This window comes from Cololabis saira, chromosome 2 (assembly GCF_033807715.1).
Source record: "Cololabis saira isolate AMF1-May2022 chromosome 2, fColSai1.1, whole genome shotgun sequence".
NCBI lineage: Eukaryota > Metazoa > Chordata > Actinopteri > Beloniformes > Belonidae > Cololabis > Cololabis saira.
The window spans coordinates 36,223,501-36,246,432 of record NC_084588.1 but is presented as its reverse complement, the minus strand read 5'-3'; the positions used below and the strand labels follow the sequence as shown (position 1 = coordinate 36,246,432).

General features: G+C 39.1%; 2 protein-coding genes across 2 annotated transcripts; both read right to left on the bottom strand.

Annotated features, from left to right (window-relative positions):
- Nucleotides 1-1,539: 1,539 nt before the first annotated feature.
- On the bottom strand, nucleotides 1,540-12,410 carry kifbp (kinesin family binding protein). The gene is made up of 13 exons (XM_061744538.1): nucleotides 11,922-12,410; nucleotides 9,994-10,092; nucleotides 9,300-9,379; nucleotides 9,110-9,168; nucleotides 8,823-8,947; nucleotides 8,587-8,680; nucleotides 8,200-8,312; nucleotides 7,874-8,023; nucleotides 6,566-6,640; nucleotides 3,715-3,877; nucleotides 3,392-3,566; nucleotides 3,109-3,294; nucleotides 1,540-2,829 (listed from the first exon to the last, which is right to left on the bottom strand). The coding sequence occupies exons 1-13, from the start codon at nucleotides 12,378-12,380 to the stop codon at nucleotides 2,691-2,693; spliced, it is 1,917 nt and encodes a 638-aa protein (XP_061600522.1). The 5' UTR covers nucleotides 12,381-12,410; the 3' UTR covers nucleotides 1,540-2,690.
- A 1,859-nt stretch (nucleotides 12,411-14,269) lies between these two features.
- On the bottom strand, nucleotides 14,270-22,038 carry mpc1 (mitochondrial pyruvate carrier 1). Its single transcript, XM_061744537.1, has 4 exons — nucleotides 21,850-22,038; nucleotides 16,122-16,218; nucleotides 15,562-15,694; nucleotides 14,270-15,091 (listed from the first exon to the last, which is right to left on the bottom strand). The coding sequence occupies exons 1-4, from the start codon at nucleotides 21,922-21,924 to the stop codon at nucleotides 15,067-15,069; spliced, it is 330 nt and encodes a 109-aa protein (XP_061600521.1). The 5' UTR covers nucleotides 21,925-22,038; the 3' UTR covers nucleotides 14,270-15,066.
- Nucleotides 22,039-22,932: the final 894 nt, after the last annotated feature.

Below are 22,932 nucleotides of genomic sequence, written 5' to 3'. Positions count from 1 at the left end.
TAAAGCACCTGTAATTTCGTGGTGCCTACAGCTAGTATGAACAATGACAATAAAGAATCTTGAATCCTAATCAACATCACTAAGAACACCTGTATGGGGCAATCTCCTTAAGAACAGTAAACTTAGTGCTTGGTTGTGCTGTGGGAACTGGACCCTAGCTAACACACGACACTGAAGGCAGGAACTAGGCAGGAACTAACTCAGGCAAACACAACAGACCAGCAGGGAAGGAAGGAAAACAGCAACAATATATAGACACAGGGCCCAGTGAGACACGACCATTAACAATTGGCAAGAACAGGAGAACAGGGGAGGTCATACTAGAACCAACAGTACGTCAGGGGAAGCCTTTCGAAATAAGATAAAGAGCAGAATTTAGGACACCATGAGAAAATCCTAATTAACTTCGAAAAATCCAGAAGATGAACAACAGAAACCCCCTGAAATCCCAGCAGTAAAACAACAAAACACAAAACAGAAAGCAGAAGCAAACGACAACAGAAAACCCAAACCATTTAAATATTGTGATCATTACGGGCTCTAAGGGAGGACCCACTGAAGACTCACTTACCTATACATTAATATAATTCTTAGCATCGTGCGATTCTGTGCTATGTAGATATCATCACTTCATTTTCCAGCTGTGTCTAGTTATGAGACAATTCAACGAACATTGAAACCATCTGCACCTTTCTGTAAGCTGCAACCAGGCACCGTCTCTCAGTCTCTCTGTGTTTGGGGAAAAAACTCAAAAGTATGTGGGAAGACATTTGTCAGTAATTGTGGATTCATTAAAATTTGGATAAAACAACCAAACAACAAAGATGAGACCTTTGTACAGCAGTGTGGTTTTATAGAAACCTGCAATTTGTGCTCGGTCTTGCTGTGATTTTTCTTCATTATTGAGAAAACAAAAACAAATCTGAAGATTTAAATATGTTTTCTGAAAGTCTTCAAACTTATGCCTAGTAATCCTTGAACCCAGTAGGAAATCATTACTTCAACTTGTCATCTGCCTCTACAGAGGTTTCTGAGAAACACAATACTGTGTTGGTGGCCCCGGTTTTTAAGCTTTGATGGACAGTCTGACTTAAGCGTAGTAACATAAATCCTCCGACCCCATATAGTAACCGTACTGGTGCTACAGTCCGCCAGTGATTCACATCATTACCACAAATCTCCAGTGTCTCCATAGAGGAAGCAGTACTGGGTTAAAATTGCATGAGGTCATATTTAACTGGAAATTGATCACGCATCTAGGTTTCCTGTTGCGAAAACAACCAACAGAATCTGAGAATTTCTTCATAATGTGCCTACTCATCAGGTTAATTTAGGGTAATATCAAAAGTTATAACTTCTCTCAGCTGTTATGTGTGTACACACAGAGACGCTGTACCAATAGGCTATAATGATGATTGAGCCGAGTTTGTGACTGGGGGTTAGAGTGGGGGTATGTAAATAAAACTGAATTCACAACAAATAATACATTAAACGAGAAAGTTGAAATAAACTTTCATAGGACATCATCACCCAGTCACATTCAGCATGTTTTAGGATTTTAATTTGACAAGTTCAAACATTTTAAGCAATGGAACTGTCTGAAAAAAAAAAAAATCGTAAACTCATGCACACCAAAACTGTAGTAATTTTACCTTTTTACTGAGGCACCTTCAACTCTACAACAGCCTCGTTCACCTTTTATATAAAGGTGCACCATGATAAAAGAACGTCAGTCCCACTTTACACAAAGCTTAAAACAAAAAAATATATAATGATACTGTGGCATTAATATTACTACATTTATTATAACTATATGCATGTTGAATCCTCAGACTGGGAAAAATACACAGACCAAAGATTATTATTGAATCAGATTATGATGGGATCTGACTAAACACCAGTGTGCTTGAGCCCAAATAAGTGTTGTTGCCATTTACGATCAATCTTTCAGCATAAACTGCATCCACTACATTATCACACACACAAATGTGTTGTTATGGGTGGCATTTGGTATAGGCTACTGTATGAACCACCAAGCAACTGAAAAAAAACATCATTTTAGTGTACTTGAGCACTTTAAAGGAAATAGTCACTTTAAATTAAAACTAATATTACTGCAACAGAAAACATGTATGAATCAGACAAGGCTGAGATAATTAATCCCATTAGCGCAATATAAGAAAAACTGAATAAATAAAATGAACTAAAACTTAAAAATCGGTTGATATCTAATTATATGCTGTGAGGACACTGAGGAATCTTACTCTGAGCAGCCATTTGTCAAGACCGGAGTGTTTTAGTCAGTGTGGTTGGAGAGAAAGCATCGACCTGAAGAGGCAATTAGGCCTGTGCCAACTCCCTTTAAGTTAAAGTGTCGAAAACATAAAGTCACGCACCAGTTATATGAGAAATCATTCTCAAATATTCCTTCATACCCCAAGAAAGGGAATTAAAGTTACACTGACCACAATATTTATTACACACAAGAGCACATTTTTACAGCCTGTAATGAACACAACATATATATGACGTCAGCATGCTCCACACATGGAAAACAAAACAAAAAAAGCCATGAGCAATTGATTATATAGTGAGAAACTATTTCACTTTCTTTCACTGCTGAGTATGATGTTACTGTGTCAAAGTAAATTTAATTGATTGATTAGATTTCGTGGGAAGAGGAGCATCTTTCAGTTGTTTGCAGCCATCCTTGCTTTAAGGCGGTTGATTTTAAGAGGGAGGAGGCCGACCATCTCGCTACTCAACTCCAGCTCCGTTTCCACGGCAGCTGCTGCCTCGGGGTGTCCCTCACAATACTGCACCACATACCTAGACAACATTTTCCAAGACAAAAATATAAACAACATATACACTTCAGTAGATAAACTTTAGATTTTTTTTTTAATCGCGGTCCTGTGTTTGAAGTACCCTAATAATGCGCGCCTGTAGCCTTATAAATTAAACACATCTCTCTATCATACAAGGACAAGGACAAATAATTTGTGCAGGAGAGGAAAAGAAGCCCGAAGGGCTTATAAAAAATCCTCCCCATAATACAAAATCACCAAAACAAAACAGTCAACTAAGTCAACACATGTATGATCTTACTTGTAGCTTTCCAGAGATCTGTTCAGGTTCTCCAGCTGAACCGAGGGAGACGGGTCGATCAGTCTGCTGTGCAGTCGGGCTACCCTGAATTGAGCCACCAGAGTTGGTCTGAGGACCTCCTCCTCCAAATGTTCTGGAAACTTCCCTTCCGGAGAGCGCAGAGAGTCTAGGAACATCTGGAAGTACCTTAACAGGAGAGAATTACCCATCAACTGAGAGTGAGTATACTATAGTAGATGCATATGGGCAGTATCTGGTGGTTTAAACATAAATGGACACTTACTTGGCAGAGGCAGAGCAAAGATGGTTGAATTTCTTAATGGTGTGGTTATCTAAAGATTGTGAATCCGCCTGTCTGTTCGCCACAGTCAGTTTTAAGTCCATCATTTCGTTGTAGATCTCAGCCAACTCGAACATCAACTGTCTGCGGATCATCAGGTAGTACTGGGAATTCAAATCTGCAGAAGATTTAAAAAAAAAAACAAAGTCCAATAAAGTAATTGATTTCCTCAAATTAATTATGCAATGTGGAAGTATTAAAATTGAATAAAAAAAAACTTCAAAAAAGGAGAAAAGAAACATATTTGCAATTCAAAAACTCAGTACCATTGCAGATTGGCTCCAACATGTCAATTCTTCGTTTGTGCATTTTACAGCGTCGCTCTGGATCCTCCTCAAAGAAAGCCAGGGATCGGAACAGAACACTGTGATCCTGCAAAATCTCTATGTGGTCCGTCACGTACCCATCCATCTCAAAATACTCTTTAGCCTTGGAGTCAATGAAAAAAAACAGACACAATCTCAAATCAAGAACAACTACATGAAAATATGTGTGTGTGCGTACACACTAGAGGGACTGGAGAATTGGGTCGGACTTTCTGGCACAGTACTTAACTAGTTTGAATATAAGGACAGGGACTACTTTGTGTCAATCGGTAACTTTTCATCAGAATCAACAAAAATTTGTTCTGCAAGGTTCCATCCTCACAACTTCACATTACAATGTCACCTGGGGACAGAAAGTCCATACAAATGTTGAGTAGATGCATAGAACAAATAAGTGAGTGAATGTGGCAAAATTTTCTGAATAAAAACAAAACTGAAGTAGTTGTCTTTGGACCACAATGTAAGAGTCAGCACACAGCTTTCAAAGTCACCTTCTTTTGCCTAAAGAACATCTCCAGGATCAAAGGACTAGGATCTTGAAAAAACGTATCCATGTGTTTATTTTCAGTTGACGTGATTACCGCAACAATGTCTTTACAGTTCTGCCTAAAAAAGTGACACAGCTCAGCTAATCCAGAATGCTGCTAACCGAGTCCTGACTAGAACTAAAAAAGTGGATCATATCACTCCGGTTGAAAGGTCCTTACACCGGCTCCCTGTATCTCAGAGAATGGACTTTAAATACTTCTGTTAGTATATGTAGCAGGGTGGATGCTACGGGGCCCGACCGAAGGATGGAGAGGACACGGAGTTTCGTGCAGACCCTTCTTTATTTAATCCAGTTTCACCCAACACGTGCAGAAACACACACAGCTCCTCAGCAGCAGCTTCACAGTCTCCCACCTCCCCAGCTGCAGTCTCCCAGTCCTTATCAAGGCTGGCAGGCTGATGGGACACACCTGTTTCCCATCCACCTGAGTGGCTGCAGCTACTCCACTCTGCCACAGTATAGAAATCACTGAATGGTTTAGGACCAAAATACATTAGAACTGTGACTACCATACTTCTGGTTCAGGTCTGCTCTGTGTCCCAGAATCAGAACCAAACATGGAGAAACAGCATTCAGCTTTTATGCTCCACAGATCTGGAACAAACCTCCAGAAAACTGCAGGAAAGGTGAAACCCTCAGTTCCTTTAAACCAAGATTAGAAACTCATTTGTTTACAACTGACTTTGACTGAATTACTGAAACCATTCTGAATTTAACTTTAAACAATATACATTTAAGTACTACACTGTTAATTTAGTTTAAGTCTAACTTTTCTTTTTTATGCCTATGCACTGTAACTCAATCTTTTATTTCCTTCTCTTTACTGTTCATGTTTTTATTATGTAAAGCACACTGAATTGCCTTGTTGCTGAAATGTGTTATAGAAATAAACTTGCCTTGCCTTAAACATGCGTAAGGTTACTCACTCTTTGCAATGCATGAATGGCTGTCAGAAATGGGGGTGGTCCCATTTTAGAAAAGGTGGTGTGGTTACTCAAGTGTAACCACACCAAAACCCATTTTACATTGATCATAGTATACATATGAGACTATACGTGGGGGGTTTGTGCATCAAAGTAAATGTTATATTGGTAACAAGTTTCCACAGAGTATCACAGAGTTCGTCAACTGTTATGCTATTTCTGTAATATATTCTGCCAGGTGATTGATCTGCTTTTGGTTTAAGTCTTTTGATTATCATTCTAATATCAAAATATAACGATTTAGCTTAGTGTCATAAAAGATGAGGGTTCATTTCATTTTTATGGCTCAAAATGTCTTTCAACAACTCGCAACGCTACAGCCACAGTGAAAAAAGTCCAGCAAAGGCTTTTTTTCATCAAGCTGCTCAGGAAACCAGCCGCCCTCTCACGCAAGCCTACAGGGGACTGATAGAGAGCATCCTCACCACCGGCATCACTGACTGGTATGGTAACACCACACAGGCAGAGAGGAAGGCTCTGCAGAGTCATAAAGACTGCAGGAAAGGATCACAGGGATAAACCTTCCTTCCATGGACTCCATGTATGAGCAGCGTTGTCAGAAAAGGGCAGAGGAAATCATCAGAGACTCACCCCACCCAGCTCACTCTCTGCTCAGACACAAATACTGCTCATACAACCTGAGACACTGCAGAGCGGACATCATCATTGCTACCAAAACACTCTTTTTTAACAGCTTCTTTCCAGCCCAAGTCAGATTGATGGCGGAAAAAAATTACTGATGTCAATGTGGAATTTAAACTCTGCAATATCCAGATTGTAACACCCCCCCCCCAAAAAAAGTGCAATACCCCAATACAGCTCTCCCTTCTTTTACAACGCAGGGACAGGGTATTTTTGTACTTATTTAACATTTGCCCTAACCTCTTGTTTAGTACTTGTATTTAAACTTCAATGTACACACTGTCACCTTTTTTAAATAGTGTTTTTTATATCTTGTCTTTCTTATATAGGGTATTTTCTCCTAAACTGCTGATTATGAAAGATCTCTGCACAAGAATTCCCATGTGTCTGGACTGTTGGTTTATTCAAAAATGGCAAATAAAAAAAAAAACCTTGAACCTTTTGGGTTTTTACAATGTTACATTTTCAAAGCTCTAACGCATCCCATGTCATTTATTTTCATAACCTGACATTTTTCTCATTGAAACACAAATTTCAGATCTTTTATGTAGTGGTGAGGGATTAGATGAGAGCATTAAACTTTGCATATTAGTGTAATTGCTCTGTTGCAACGTACCTGAGTGACATAATTCTGTCCCACCAGAAAAACAGCTCTGGCTTCAGTGAAATCCAAAGGGGACAAACACAACACCTGCAACACAGAAAGCAGTCTTTGATGACATCTATGGCAGTGAGGGAGGATTTATTTGCAAAGTAGCGCCCTCTACTGAGAACCTCATCGTGTTGTAAGTTCCACTTTCTGGTCAATATCTACCCTGGTCCTCGAGTGCCACTGTCCTGCATGTCTTAGATGCTACCCTGCTTCAGCACACCGTGACAAAAGTACCTGTGTCATCAACAGAATTGTGCAGCCCTGGATGACAAGCTGATGACGATGATTAATTAGAATCAGGTGTGTTAAAGCAGGGTAGCATCTAAGACATGCAGGACAGTGGCACTCGAGGACCAGGGTTGCCTTCCCCTGAGTAGTAGATGTTCTCCCCTGGTTCATTTTGTTATTATCTTTAAAAAACAAAAGAAAAATCATTCTTTTTGTTCCACCTGATGAAATTAGAAGGGTTCAATTTAAATGAATGACATATAAATCATGTGTTTTGTTAACAGAAATAAACAACGTGCAACAATGTGCAACAAGAAGATATGTAACTGACACAGTTACAAGCATAAAATAATTTCAAATTATGCTTGTATGCTTGTGTCTTTGCTTCATGATGTAGTCTTGCTTTCAGAGTTCATCTAGAACTCCGAGCTGGGACCCTCCTTTTCAGGGGTTCCTCAGCGTGAATTGACAGCGTTTGTAATTCTTCAAATAATCCACACTAAAGAAGAAACTGTATCAGGTTTTTTTTTCTTTTTTTAAAACCAAATGATACCAACTGATTTACTGAACTGAATTACCTTGAGAAATCTAAAACTGAGGTTCCTAAACCGGTACAACCTGACGCCACATGTGTATTTCTCTCTTTCAGGTCTGCAGTGATGCACACATTGCATTTTCACGGGACTCAACTTAAATGATTCAAATAAAACAACAACAATAATAATAATAATAATAATAATAATAATAATAATAATAATAATAGTTATTTCTATATTGATATATAGACAGGATATAAATGAGGAAAACAAAAACCGATATTTTCAATAGAGGTAGAAGGTTTAAGGTCTAAAACTAGTTTTTAATTTAATAAAAAACAATTATTTTTTAATTTATAGTTCCAGGTCTTCAGAGGATGACAAATAAACGTTTACAATTTTCCAGAGAACCTTGGGTTTTAGAAGCCATGTTAAAACACGACCTAAGGTGTAAAAGGATGAACAGAACATTTTACAGAGTGGAAACAACATCAGACACCACACACACCTTCTCTTCCACGCTAGCAATGGAGTCAAACGTATCTTCAGAGCCAAATAGCAAAGCACTCTTCCTGCCCTTCTCTTCTTCTTCCTCTTCTTGTCTTCTTTCTCTCTTCAAGTCATCTTGACGATCTGTATCCAGCTCACCAATGTTGTCCTGAATACACATTAACATTTTTTTAACAGACTCAAAACAAGAATGTGAATCTAAAATACACACAACTAAATCCTTAAAAATATTTTAATGTGCCTTGCATTGATTATTTTTTTCCTATGGAGGGACTCACATGACTCACAAACCTACAGATGTATCAACATACAACTATGCAGTACCTCTAGCAGCTTCTTGGCATCCTGCAGGATATTGAGACAGTATTTAATCCAACACCTTGCAATCTCTGCCCTCTTTTGTCTGAGCTGTTCCCTGCGTTCACTCTCCGCCTCATCTGGGTAAAATGACAAGAGACAATCATGTTATTATATTCAAGGAGAAAGAAAATGAATGATAAAAATGTCAAGATGAACTGAGTAGGACAAGAGATAATGAATAAGGAAGAGCACTGTGACAAAAAAACAATGTGAAAAAGATCTGCTTTTCTACACAACTGACTCTCTTGTTTGCATTTGGTAATTGGTAAATAATAGAGAGAATATGGGTAGGAAAAGTGCTAGTGTATATTTTTCTTGATTTTTATTTTGAGGGTTTACACAAGAACATACTCTCCTGTGCTGCTGCCTCAGAGGGAACCTCTCCTGCCAAACCTGATATGACAGTAGCTGCTGCGAGGCAATGTCGACCTTCCATGTAGCGGCCCTAAATTCATACAAGCACGGGTAAAACACTCTTCCACTATGACGTCAATCCTAATCCCTAAACTTCATAAATATAACCGCAAATTCATGAAAATAATCTCAGCTCATATATTGTTTAAAATGTAATTCAATAAGTGGCATACCTTTGTGATGTAATACTGAGACAGCGTTGCAGCATTCAGAGCCCACTCCATTGGAGTGAACTGATTTAACTTTAACTGTCTCTGCAAGGTACTATGACAGTAGTTTGCTGCATGCTCAGTTTCACCTGAGACATAAAAAAAAAACAGTACATATATAGGAAAGTACTAACAAATAATGCAAAATTACATTTATATTAATGTAAGATGCATGCTTTCTTACAAACATTATATAAGTATTTTATTTACACTAACCCCTAACTACAAATTTTCCTCAATGGCATACTCACCAAGGTTTTTATAAACTTGGGCAAGGTAGTACATAGTATGGGTGTAGGCCATCTCAAATCTGATAGTGTGGGAGATAAACTGAGTCAAATTTACAAACTAAAAGCAAGTATATATATATATATATATATATATATATATATATATATATAAAAAAAGAAAGAGGTCTGCGTGTTGGTGCTTACAAGTTACCTCTTGGTCCTTTCCTGGTGCGTCAGCAGGTTCTCTGCACTGCTAAAGTACTCTGTCATGTCAGTGGGGGGAGTTCCATCCTGGAAATGATGCAGCGAACACAATAACCACAGGCGTGGGTGAGGAGAATCTGACCAGCGTTATTTTCAATCACAGCTATGCTTGCTCATGCATTCAGCAAATCTGTGGAACCTATATTGATAATTTTAAGACTGTACAGTACATGTATTTACAAAACAGACAATAAAATATTACACGAGCCTTCATCTACAGCTAAGTCAATAACTATCAAGATGATGAAACAAATGTGTGTTTCATGACGCACTGAAGTCAGAATTGGATTTTTCCTTGTTTTAAGAGGGTAAAATGAACGCTCAGACTTTAAGGCTGCACACTACCCAGTTTTTTTTTTTTAATCCAGTCACAACAGTCACTACTGCACTATATTACCTGTAATTACCTCCCATCAATACTTTTTTACCAGGGCAATTACAGCCTTTGGAAAAATGTCCCTACTTGCTTAATCTGGACCTAATATTTCTGTCATTTGAATTCTAAATGCAAAAGTTTGAGTGTGGACATATGTAAATAATAGAAGGTGACACTAGACTTGTTGACAGTGACTTTGAATAAATAAGTCATAATTCCAGTCAATAAGACAATACACCAGTAACCCCATGTGAACAACCCTCACCTCCTTCATGTAACGTTGGTAGATGGACTCGGCTGTTTCGAGGAAGCCCTGAGCCATCTCTGTCTCATCCCGGCCAGCCCAGAGGATACCCAGCTGGTTCTGATAAGGAGCAAACACATGATCAATAAGTGACAAGCATCAGCTGATCTCCTATCACAAAGGGATGACTTATAAGGGAAAAAAGAAAAAAATGAACTACATCCACGTGAGTACGATATAAGCGATGTGACCGATTCACCGAGATCTTTGTAAACATGGACAACCACCACCGAACAGTGCCGCATGTGAAAATGAACATTAAAGTAATGCCAGAGTAAAAATCTATTGGGCGTCAAATTATAATTGAATCACCACTTTATGTATCTAGTTTTCTTGTGGTTATATATGTGAGCCTTTTCTATGACCTGTTTGCAGATAAGAAAATAAATAGTTAACAAGAGGGGAGCTCAACAACATCGATGGAAGATGCTGTCATTATTATTATTATTAGTGGTAGGAAAAAAAAAACGATATTGCAATATACTGTTGCGCTCTCTGTCGCAATAAATAATCGATAAACTGACGGCAAATATCGATATTTTATTACAACACACATAATGGATTTACGCGGTTTTCACCGCACTATTGTTCTTGCACTTCAATTTGTCCAGCTGTACAGTGTTTAAGCTTACAAGACTAGGAGGCAGTGAGGTACTATGCAAAATTAAGTTGCTTACTGACTTTTCAGTATTAGAAACAAAGCAGTGCACTGTCCTGGTTTATATAAAACATGTTATTAATGTTCATGCACTTTAATTTCTTTGTACATTGTATGAAGTTTTGGCATTGAATAAATGCATAACTACAGGCATTTTCCTTTTTATGGGTATTTTTTCTTTTTCAGTCACATATAGGCTTGTGTAGTGGCCACTCACGAGCAGGACACTGTTTAACTGTTTAACTGTTTAGGTTAGAATTCACATGAATCTAGCTGTTATTAATGATGACGATGTGTTTTCTGTTAGTGTTCTGTTACCGTTGGTAACGGTCAGATAAAAACGAGAGACTGGATTAAACAACACAACTTTTTTTTTTTCGTCCACAAAAAGCGTTTCTCTGCTCTTTTGTTCCCAAACTCCTACATTGGTGACCCCGACGTGATAATTCATCGTTGATGAAATTTCTTACAATATATCGAATATCGTAGATATCGTGTATCGTGATATTATTGTTATCGTGGGCCACATATTGCCACAGCATTGAATCGTGAGTTACCCGTATCGTCCCACCACTAATTATTATTATTATTTATTTATTTATTTGCACAATGACAACAGTAATTTTGTTTTATCATACAAGGACAAATAATTTGTGCAGGAGAGGAAAAGAAGCCCGAAGGGCTTATAAAAAATCCTCCCCCTCAATACAAAATCACCAAAACAAATCAATCAATAGAAAAAGAATAGAAAGGAAAAAGAAAAGGTAAAAGAAACAAAGAAAAACACAATAAACACCCAAACAAAAATATCCATGAAATGGCATTTCATTTCAGTACGAATAGCCTGTTAATTTTGTCTATATAAAAGATACCCCACCAAGCTGGTCCTAAACATTTTTAAGGATGACACTAACTTAAGAGATCTATCTAAACAGTTTCAGAGTTGAGGGCCATGAAATTTGATAAAGGATTGGTGACTGCAGGTATGACAAAGAGGTAAATGAAAGTTCTTCCCACCTCTAACTGAATAAGAATGAATATCTGATGATAACAGAAAAGAATTATGAAAAGTGCCTGGAATGTCTTGTTTGAAATGAATGAACTTAAACATAAACAGGCATGTTTGAAACTTGTTAATAGAAAAAATTGATAATAATTTAAATTTGCTAAATAAGGGTGCAGAAGGTGCTTGATGAGAAGAAAATGAAATCATTATTATTATTATTATTACCCTGACGTGGATAACCAGAGACACATTCTCCGGAGACACCCTGCATCTCTCCAGCAGTTTCAAGCAGCTCATCAGATGCTCCTGCCCTGCTGACAGCTCCTCCGTGTCGATGTGGTTGACGCCCAGATAATAGTCGACCGCCCCGAGCTTTGCCGCCCGCAGCCCGGCCGGCGAGTCCCCGTCGAGGCCGTGGCCGAACACATCGTCCTTCTGGCCGGCCAGCGGCGGCTCCGGAGCCCGCTGCTCGCCGCCCTCTCCGCCGCCGGTGTCCTCCTCGCCGTCCCCGGCTTCAAAGTTCTTCAGCGAACAGTATATCTCCCTGAGAAGCTCCCTGGCCTTGTACTTTGAGCGGAAAGGTTCATTCTCTGGGTCATTTCGTGATTCTACGTCGGTGAGACTTTGGGCGTTGGTGAATTTGTCGCAGATGGACCTCCACTCAGCGCTGTTGACGGACGCCATGTTTGTTTTCTTCTGCGTCACGTGTGCTGCAGATGGGTCCGTTTCGTTGCTTTACCGCCATCTACTGGCTCTAACCAGTAAATGTCGGTCAAACGTTATTATTTTTCAGGTTTTTCAGAATCAGGTTTATTTGGCCAAGTCAGGTCAAACAAGACTCGGTTATTTTCGCTCACTGTACAGTAAATAGAAAAATGACAGCTCTTATTAACATACAATTTAAAAAAAAGTGAAAGGTGCAGCAGTATGAGGTAGAGATGGTTATTGAAAAAGTGCATTGTTACAGCAAATGATTGTGGTTATTATTATTATTATTATTATTATTATTATTATTATTATTGCACAGTGATTGATTACTCTGAGACTCTGAGTGTTTCCAGGTCCATCCACCACAATATTTACCCTTTAATCTATAATTCTGCTTCCAAAATGCTATTTGCTATGATATATGGTGCATCAGGTAACAGTGTACCATCCTTTGCATAGGTACAAGTAAAGAATGAGGAACTGTCTGATAACTAATGATTTGTTTATAAGTGCCTCTCTGGAACCATTTGGGTTCAGGAGGCAGAAACCCTCTCTGATTTTAAGATCATGCTCAAAATGTCTCTTTTTTAAACAATAAAGCTTATACTTTGGGGATCACTCAGGTACTTCGCGGCCATCGGTTTTATGTTTTGAAATGACAAAATAAAAATAGAGAAATAATCCAAAATAATCCGTTTCCCCATCTTTTGTTTTGATAATAAAAAAACGGAAAACTGATCGTTATCCATTATCCATTATCCGATTTCATTGATGTGTTTGAAAATCGAAATTGGGAATTAAAACAGCGAGTGGAAAACTCTTTTCTCTATTTCCTATTCGTTTCCAAGGATACTGAAAACAAGGATTGGACAAATGGGGGGATTGCACATGCGCAGTAATAAATGAAGAAAGTTGTTTCTGGTTCTTTTGTTGATCAGTTTGAAAATTAACAGGTTTAGATTTATTTAATGTTGAAACAGAAAATAAATCAAATATGAAACATGGGAGTGAAACATGAGTTTAATCTGTAATCTGTCTTCACTCCGTAATGAAACTGCAGTGATGTTGTGACAGTCCGTTCAGCTGCAGCGTCCAATCAATAACATGTACTGAACTCTAACATACTGCCCCCTCCCCCCCGTTGGAAACGAATAGGAAATAGAGAAAAAAAGTTTTTCACTCGCTGTTTTAATTCCCAATATCAATTTTCAAACACATCAATGAAATCGGATAAATGATAACGGATAACGATCCGTTTTCCATTTTTTATCATCAAAACAAAAGATGGGAAACTGATTATTTTGGATTATTTCTCTATTTTTATTTTGTCATTTCAAAACAAAAAACGGATGGCCACAAAGTACACGGACCACTCAGGTTACCTGGAGTCAGTAGTTATGCTATTATAGGCCTACAATGGTTGGGACTACCCATAATGCCATGGCTACCTCTCCTCTGTTCTCTTCATTTCATAATCCTCACTAAATTTGTTTTTGTCTTTTTCCTACCGTCACCCTCTGCCCAATGCATGGTCAGCAGGATTGAAGATTTAATTTGTTGTGTTCGTTTTATAAACCACCCTTTGTTGTCCTATGAATCTAATGATTTGAGCTGAAATGCAATATAGGAAATCAGTTCCTCAGTAGACATGCTACATTTTGTGTACGTACTTATTCAGATCCTAACGGCTTAGTGCAAGCAGAATCCATTTACAAAACGATTAACAAGGCAAAAAAACAACTGGAATAAACTGTAAAAATCATTTCTTTCCTGACAATAACAATGAAAAAAAATATTAAAACCAACAAGGATCATGGGAATATGGCAGTTATAATGTTTCACATAAAGAAATCATTGAAAACGTATGAAGATTGTTCTTTCAAGTTTATTTAAAGAAACGTAAAGGATCCAAATAATCAGGGGAAAAAGTGAATCACAATTACCATAAATTAATGTGAATTATATGTAACTACAACAGGAGTTTACACATTTGGTCAACACTTACAGGAGCAGCTTGTTTTTCCAGGTCTTGAAGGACATAAAATGGACCATGTTGGATTCCAACCTAATTACCCTGAAATAAAATGCACGTAGTCTTCCAACATCAGACAATGGACATATTTAGTTTATAATTGATGTATCTGAATTATAACATTTCATATTGTTTAAAGTGGAATCTCAATCATACAAGATCATACATACATTTTATTTCATAACATCTTTCTTTGAGACACAGTAGACAACCACATCCTACACGTATTGCAAATGACAATTTCTAAGCAGGTGGCAATATCATAAAAAACCCTTGTGTTAATGACCTTCAATGACATGAGCAACAGATGATTATTTGGGCCGAGTACATTCTTTATAATGTCATATAATGTTGTGTCATATTGAATGCTTCAAAAAAACAACAAAAAAAAAAAACTAAGCTGAAATTTAATTCTAAAAGTTGACCTTGATTTTTAGAGCAAGACATCAACCTTTTTAATAGAGTAAAGTTTCTAAAATTCCCCTACAGAGATTGATCACGGACACACTGGGTTTAAAATGTTTTGCATAAGTGCACCTGCTTCACTTAGTGGATGACATGCTTAGACGAGTGATTTTTGATGTCCAAGTTTAGGAGGCTGCAAAACCGATTTCTGCGTCACTCCACCAACTAAGATTTCATCTTCTTCTCCATGCTGAAATAACACAAGAGACATGTTTTAAAAACGTTTTCTAAGAAGGAGGATACAGGTTCAAAGTCATATTGCAAAATAGAACACGGTAGAATGTAACTGGAAATATGTGTAATTGTTGATTGTTTTTGTCATCACAAATAAGCACAAAAGATAAAGTACAGTTGTGTACAGTAAATAACATTTATACCTCACATAGGGGTTTCTATGAAGAGGTGACTGGAAAGTTAAACCACCATTCATTGCCACAATTTTGAGGGGAAATTTAGATGAGGAATTATATCTTCCCTCAATGCATTTTATTGTAAATGTTATGTTTATGAACGTGAAAAAAGAAAGGAAAAAAATGACAATGTACTGCATATGTGGTGTTTGTTTGGTAAGGATGCCAGTTGAAATCCTCTTCTCTCAAAAAATTACATAATAATGAAAATAATAATAATACAAAAATAGCAGAGTAAAAAATCCCTCACTTGTATTTGATGAGACGACTTCCCTGGATAAGTTGTGCTGTCTCGTTGGTCAAATGGCAAGCAAACAGGAGCCAATTGCGTGGTTGAACCTTGTAAGCAAACCTCATGAAGAGCAGCGAATAACAGGACAAAGCTGTAAAAAGGAAGAAAACATGAAAGTATACATTCATTATTGCAGTATGGTCTCATAAGTCTCAAATAATTATGGAGACTATTCTAAAGCTGTTATATGTAATATAAATATGTCATCCACAATCAAATCATTAATGGCATCTTGTTTTATATATTAATATAATATGAAGCACCTAAGGAGTAGGTTTTACAGTTAGAGGAGGACCTGGATTCCATCACAAACATCCATGTTCTACTCCTACAGATAATACCAACACGCCTGTATGGGCATAATGACAGTCTCCAAAACAGAAAGTAATGTAAAACAGAGATTCTCAAACAAATCTTGAGATAAAGTGCATATCATAACCTTAAGCTCGACAATGTTAAGTAGAGGAGAACAATTCTGTATACATCAAGTAATCTGGTCATGTGTCTGCATGTCCTACCAAAGGTCATCCTGCCGCTGATAATCTCAGGGCTTTTCTTCATATCTGTGATGGCAGCAATAGGAAGACCCCAGTTTGCTACAGGACCCCAGAAATGCTACAAAAGTGACATTTGACAGAAGTTAAAAACACCCAAACAGTCAAATTTATGACCACACAACATATGTATACCCTTTGTGATCAGAGTAAAATGAAGTAAGGTAACAATAAACCCAGTAGTACAGCGGCATATCCCCCAAAACAAGAAGTATTGTGCACTTTTTGAAAAAAGCATGAGACTTCTACCACTGTTAGATGATACCATGAGGTTTATTTTCAGATGTGGAGGACAGTCACATCTGACCCCTGAGGCCCGGGAGAGGTCAAATTCAAAATGGCTGCCAAGAATATTGAAAAATGCTTAACTTTGGAACCAAGCGCAGTAGAAGAACATTTAAGGTGTCATTTCCTACTGATTTTTGGGTGCCCAGTCAGCTGGTGATACCTTTGAGACCGATAGAATTCAAGAAAATGCATTTTATTTAAGGTCAAGGTAAAAAAAAATAAAAAAATTTAAAAACGCAATAAATATGTATTTGTGTCCATGTGCCCCAAAATAATTTAAAGGATATCACCTATCTTGATAGCTACAAGTAATGATTCCTAAAGCCAAACTCTTGCATGCTAGCTATTTAGTGGTTAGCCAATTAGCTCAACAGCCAGTCTCCAACAGCCTTGAAATGTAGTCTGGGTCTTTATAAGTATCAAGTATCATGCAGAGTTCATGTCAGGACATTTTGTAGTACACAAAACCACCAACAAATTCTCTGCTATGGCTATCGACCAGTGCCATGAACAGAATAATGCTATGGTGAAAGGTTCTGGAGGGGCAATTGGATTGACTGGGAATCCAGGAGCACTGAGACGCTGGATGGTAGCTGGGCCAGAGATCGCAAGGATCACTAACGAGTTTGAAGAACAGGCAACAAAGCAACAGTGTGAACCTAGTGACTCGAGACACCATGAGCAGCAACCTGCAGTACAAGTAACATTCCTGAAGGAGGTCCAAGCGCTCGTAACAGTGCTGGAAGAGATGGGGAATCCCTTTCTAGAACACAGCCAGGATCGTCTAGTCATTGACACAAGAGACATTGTGGATACCCAAATAGCTGACACTGTAAGAGGAATTGCTACCCTTGGTGAGGAGCAGTACACTAAGTTTGTGACTGAAAGGCTGGATAAGTGTACAACACCTATCACACATCCTCTTCCAAAGAACAAGTTGCCACTGTTCAGCAGGCCACCTGTCAAGGTCAAGTCAAAAGAGAAGGCACAACTTGCTGCACTGAAGAGTGTCTGTGGTCTTTTTTCAAGGATGTACATCTCGTGTCAAACAAGAGATGGCGACATCAACAATTTATTTTCCCATGAAAACCAGGCAGCACCCCCAGCTCTGTCAAGTGGAGGAAAACTTCGGCTTGGGGTTAAAGTTGATCTGCTTCGATGTCTGGAGTCAAATCTGCCCGAAAACAAGAGTGTCCCCGTGGCTGATGCAGTTATTTTAGATGGTGCAGCTGTGGTTCAAATGCTGAATCCAAATACATCAAGAACATTCCAAGAGTATGGTGAAACTGTTTTTGCACCATACATCTCTGCTCAACTTGATGTAAGCTACTGTGTTGACCTTGTTTGGGATGTATACTTATCTGCCTGTCTGAAAGCCTCAACAAGGCAGAAAAGGGGGAAGGGCATGAGGAGAAGAGTGGCATCCCTTAAAGCGACACTACGTAACTTTTCCACCTTAATATCATATTTCCAGAGTCATTGTGATGGTACATCAACTTCCAACAGGTTTAATGAACCTCTGTCATGGTCTGAGGGGTCTGTATCACCTTCACTGGCACTATGTAACTTTGAGGAGCATGGTAGGAACCCTGCCACACTAAAAAACTACAAATCGTTACGACTTTGACTGCTTTACGGCATACGTCACTTCCCCCTCCTTCCCGATTCGCAGTCGAGACGAAAATGGGCGGGGCGTGGAGCTCAGAGCTCAGGAGAAGCTGGTAACCCGTGGTGGCTGTGGTGGCTGCAGCAGCTCCACACAACAGACGTGGGGAAAAGATCCTAATGGTTCAACTTTTCAACGGTTTCCTGCTCGGAGGCAGAACCACGGAGACTGAGAATCTGAGATAACAGAGTAAAAGAGTGAAAGAGTCGTCGGCTCGCTTTGGATCGCGGCTGTAACGACCAAACACCGGCTTCCACACAGTAAAGCCTGAATTATGGTTCTGCGTTAAATCGACGCAGACCTACGGCGTAGGGTACGTGGCGAAGCGCAACGTACGGTGCGTGTCGCCGCGTACCCTACGCCGTAGGCTCTGCGTCGATTTAACGCAGAACCATAAATCAGCCTTAAACCACAAACACTCACGCAGACCGGGTCGGATCAAAACACGGGTTTTATTCCCCACTTTGCCAGCTAAACGCAGTTGCTGGCCAGCTCTCTGCGGTGAAATTAACCCCAATCTTCAGATAAAACTAGTTTGTTGAGGAAAAAATATCAACTCTATTTGTAGCTGCAGAGGAAAAAAATAATCTCACGAGGAAAACAAAAATAATCACGCCTCGGAGCCTCTTCAGCATAATATAGCGGTCAAAAAAAAAGAAAAGAGAAGTAAGAGGGATACAAAACATATACTGTATGTTGTACTATTATACAAATTTATTGAAACACATGGGTCTTCAGTAGGGATTTCATATGGATCCAGACCGAATAATCATTATTTTCTCCATATACCGCTCCCTGGCTTCCTTGTTTAAGGTATCCCGGTAAATTCCAGTTCCTTTCCAGCAGTTTAACATCTTTTTTTTGCGTTCCGTCTGTTCACTTGGTGAAACAGAAAAGCATCCCGTCTCCTCTCATCAAAAAAAATGCAGCGACGGGACAGGAGTTTTCCGGCAGTACGCGCTGGTGCTCATGGGAAACGTAGTGTTCTTTCTGGTAAAGCACTACCGCTTTTGTCCAAAAGATGCCGCCAAACTCAACAAAAGCTGAAAGTTACGTTGTGCTGCTTTAATGTGATGCCCAAGAACTGGAAGGACTTCCTTCGATGCAATGACAACAAAACAGAGTTGTTTTCTTTCCTGACATGAGAAGCCATTCGCCTGCCTGTTGCACAGGGCAAGGAACTGTATGCAACTGATGGAACTGGAGTGCTCTGCTCTCTTACTGACTCATGTGTGGCCTGCCTTGCCCCATGCCTGCAAGAGGAGGCTGACACTCGGCTACTTCTGCACGCGGCAGATGCTGTGCAGAAGGGTTGTAAGAAGGTGACCATACGTACAGTTGATACAGACGTGGTTGTATTGGCAGTGTCTTCTTTCAGCAAAATAGCTCCTGATGAGCTGTGGGTTGCCTTTGGTGTTGGACCGAGCTTCAGGTACATTCCTATTCACCAAATTGTTGCCACAATGACTCCTGCCAAGTGCCTGACTCTCCCAGTCTTTCATGCTTTCACTGGGTGTGACACTGTGTCTGCATTTGCTGGCCGAGGAAAGAAGACAGCCTGGGAGACTTGGAATTCTTTCCCAGAGGTCACTGATGCTCTGCAGGAACTCCTGGCCATGCCAAGTGAGGTCAGTGAAGGATCAAGGTCCCTGATCGAACGATTTGTGGTGCTGATGTACGACCGAACCAGTGCATGCATGGAGGTATACGATGCCAGGAAATATCTTTTCTCCCAGAAGTCCAGGACTTTGGAGAACATCCCTCCAACCCAGGCAGCCCTCAAGGAGCACATGAAGAGGACTTGCTTTCAGGCCAACCTATGGAACCAGTCACTGGTCTTGGATCCAAACATCCCAGACCCATCTGACTGGGGTTGGAGAAAAGAATCCACTGGGTGGCAGCCATTCTGGACAGCTCTCCCTGAAGCATCAAAATCTTGCCATGAGCTGATCCGGTGTAACTGCCGCAAAGGGTGCACTGGACGGTGCACATGTGTCAAAGCTGCACTTGCGTGTACTGATCTCTGTTTTTGTTCGGGAGATTGTGTTAGGGTTTAGTCCTTCATGACTAAGAAATTTGATTTCCATTATGTGATCCATTATTGATTGTTTGTTTGATTGTTATGCAACCTTACAGTAGGTTTTATGACAGGTGCTGTATTAATATAAGTTATTATAATAATTCTTGTCATCATAAAAAAAATCACTTGTTACTTTCATTATTTGGGAAATAAACCACCTTTCTCCGTCTTTCGCCTCCCTTTGTCTGGATAAATTGACCTTGACATTGATCTGAAGGCATTTTGTTGAATTCTATTTGTCTCAAAAGTATCACCAACTGAATGGGCACCTAGAAATTAGTGGGAAATGACATCTTAAATGTTCTTCTACTGCGCTGGGTCTGAAGTTAAGCATTTTTCAATATTTTTGGCGGCCATTTTGAATTTGACCTCTCCAGGGCCTCAGGGGTCAGATCTGACTGTCCTCCACATCTGAAAATAAACCTCATGGTATCATCTAACAGTGGTAGAAGTTTCATGTTTTTTTCAAAAAGTGCACAGTTTTTTGGTAATCCGCTGTACTACAGAAAAGGGCATAAATAAGGAGTGCAACTTATGAAAAAAGGATGTACTTGACAGTGAGGATGATGGCTTACCGTGCTGTTGAACATTCATCATGTCATTTTTGGTTCCACATTGAGAAGAAAAGATAAACAATGGTTAGGCACACGACAGTTACGTGCATCTATAACTGCTGCTACACATCCATTTCAGAAACTTCACTCAAGTCAAGGTAAACAACACATTATTTCTGCAGATTATAATTCTTTAAAACTGATAAGGTAACAGTTGAGTCCCTGATTTAAAGGCAGGAAATCACAAAATACACCATTTAAGTTAGTAAACCTTTTCTTCAAGTGTCAAAACCAATTTGACAGTTTTTCCCCAACTAAACATAAAATAGAGAAAAGATAAGAGCCTTGAATAAAAAGTGTTGTGTTACTTTCAGAAATGCAAACAGAGATAGCCTCTTACATCATGATCTCCAAACATTACCTTTACTCTAGTTTTTCAGACATGCAGCTAAACTGTGCCAAGTGATTACACCACCATAGCGTCATGTACACATTCAAAGATTTGTCAGTGTCAAAAATTAATACAACTAAATGATTACATTAAAAAAACAAAACTTTTTCTGATTACGAAACCATGTAGTGACAAATACCTTTTACCTGCACCTGACCTGATAAAAGGTATTTGTTTAATTTTATGTTGCACGCAGGTCACTTATGTTTATTGCTCGAAATAAATATGAAATTGAATTGAATTGAAGTATAGAAATGTTAACTTTGGCTAAATATTCAAAGTAAATCCAATGTCACCACAGCTACAGGACAGAAAATAGTTACCTCCCATTGCAGATCATGCAGCCATTTAACAGGTGTATTATTTGTGTTCAAATATATTTCTGCAGCAGATGAAATAAATTGCCCTGTAGATGTAATTTACAGGCTTAAATAGTAAACTAAACAAGCTTTCTGTGCTCCAGGGAGCCCGGCTGTCCTTGGAAATGTGCAACCTAAAATTCCCAGAAAATGACATCAAACACGGACACAAAGTGTTGAAAACCACCTCCAAATGTTCTGAACACCACAGGCTAGTTGGGGACTAGTAAATCCACCCAGATGTGGAACATCTGCAGGTGTTTTAGCGCCCGTGCTACCAGAGACGTCTAATACATACCTCGTTAAATAATCCCTAAAGTCTTTGCTTTTGAGGTGGTCGATGGCTTTGCGTGCGACTGCCCCCGCCATGGTGCACCGTGGAGTTAAAGTGTGTTTTCGTGGGGAGAAGCGGAGTTTCTGGGTTTGTGAAGGGCGACAACAGTGTCGGCTCAGAGGGCGACTGGTCAAAGCGGCGCTTTACGACACTGTCGTAAACAGTTCCGGTCTGTGGCGTCTCTGAGGCGCATTAGCGCCACCTGCTGGATAGATTTCACTACAACAACATCTTTTTTTTTTAACACTATACTGTATTTATTGACATTTTTCAATGATTACAACCAGTACTGGAGTTGAGGGGGGATGAGGGTGGATGTCACCCCCCCCTGAAATAAAAACGGTCAAAATCATCCCCCCTGTAAAACTGACATCCCCCCTTTCCATCCCTTATGTCATTTCATCAATGAATGTGGTTTTACTGCTATTTCAACATTTAGAGTCATCACCAGAAAAATAAAACCAGAAAAATAACTTATTTGAAAATTTTCACCTTTTTCAAGTACATTTTCACTTGAAATAAGTAGGAAAAATCTAAGATTTATCTTCTCATTACAAGCAATAAAATCTTTTTCCAGATGCAGATTTCTCTACTTATTTTAAGTGAAAATCTACTTGAAACAGGTGAAAATTGTTGTTTTTTCCAGGGATGAGTCTTGTTTTAAGTGTCAAGGACTGGATGTCCAGAAATTTCCTGCTTCTAAATTCAGATAAAACAGAGGTTATCATTCTTGGTCCAGAGCATCTTAGGAAAGGATTAGATGGTGTTGCGATGGCTTCCAGTGCAACTGTGAGAAACCTTGGTGTTATTTTCGATCAGGATTTGTCGTTTAAACCATATGTCAATCAGGTTTGTAAAATAGCCTTTTTCCATCTCCGTAATATTGCAAAGATTAGGAAAATCCTCTCGCAGAGTGATGCAGAAAAACTAGTTCATGCGTTTGTATCTTCTAGACTAGATTACTGTAATGTGTTGTTAGCAGGATGTCCAAGTAATTTGCTGAATAGGCTCCAGCTGATCCAAAATGCAGCAGCACGAGTACT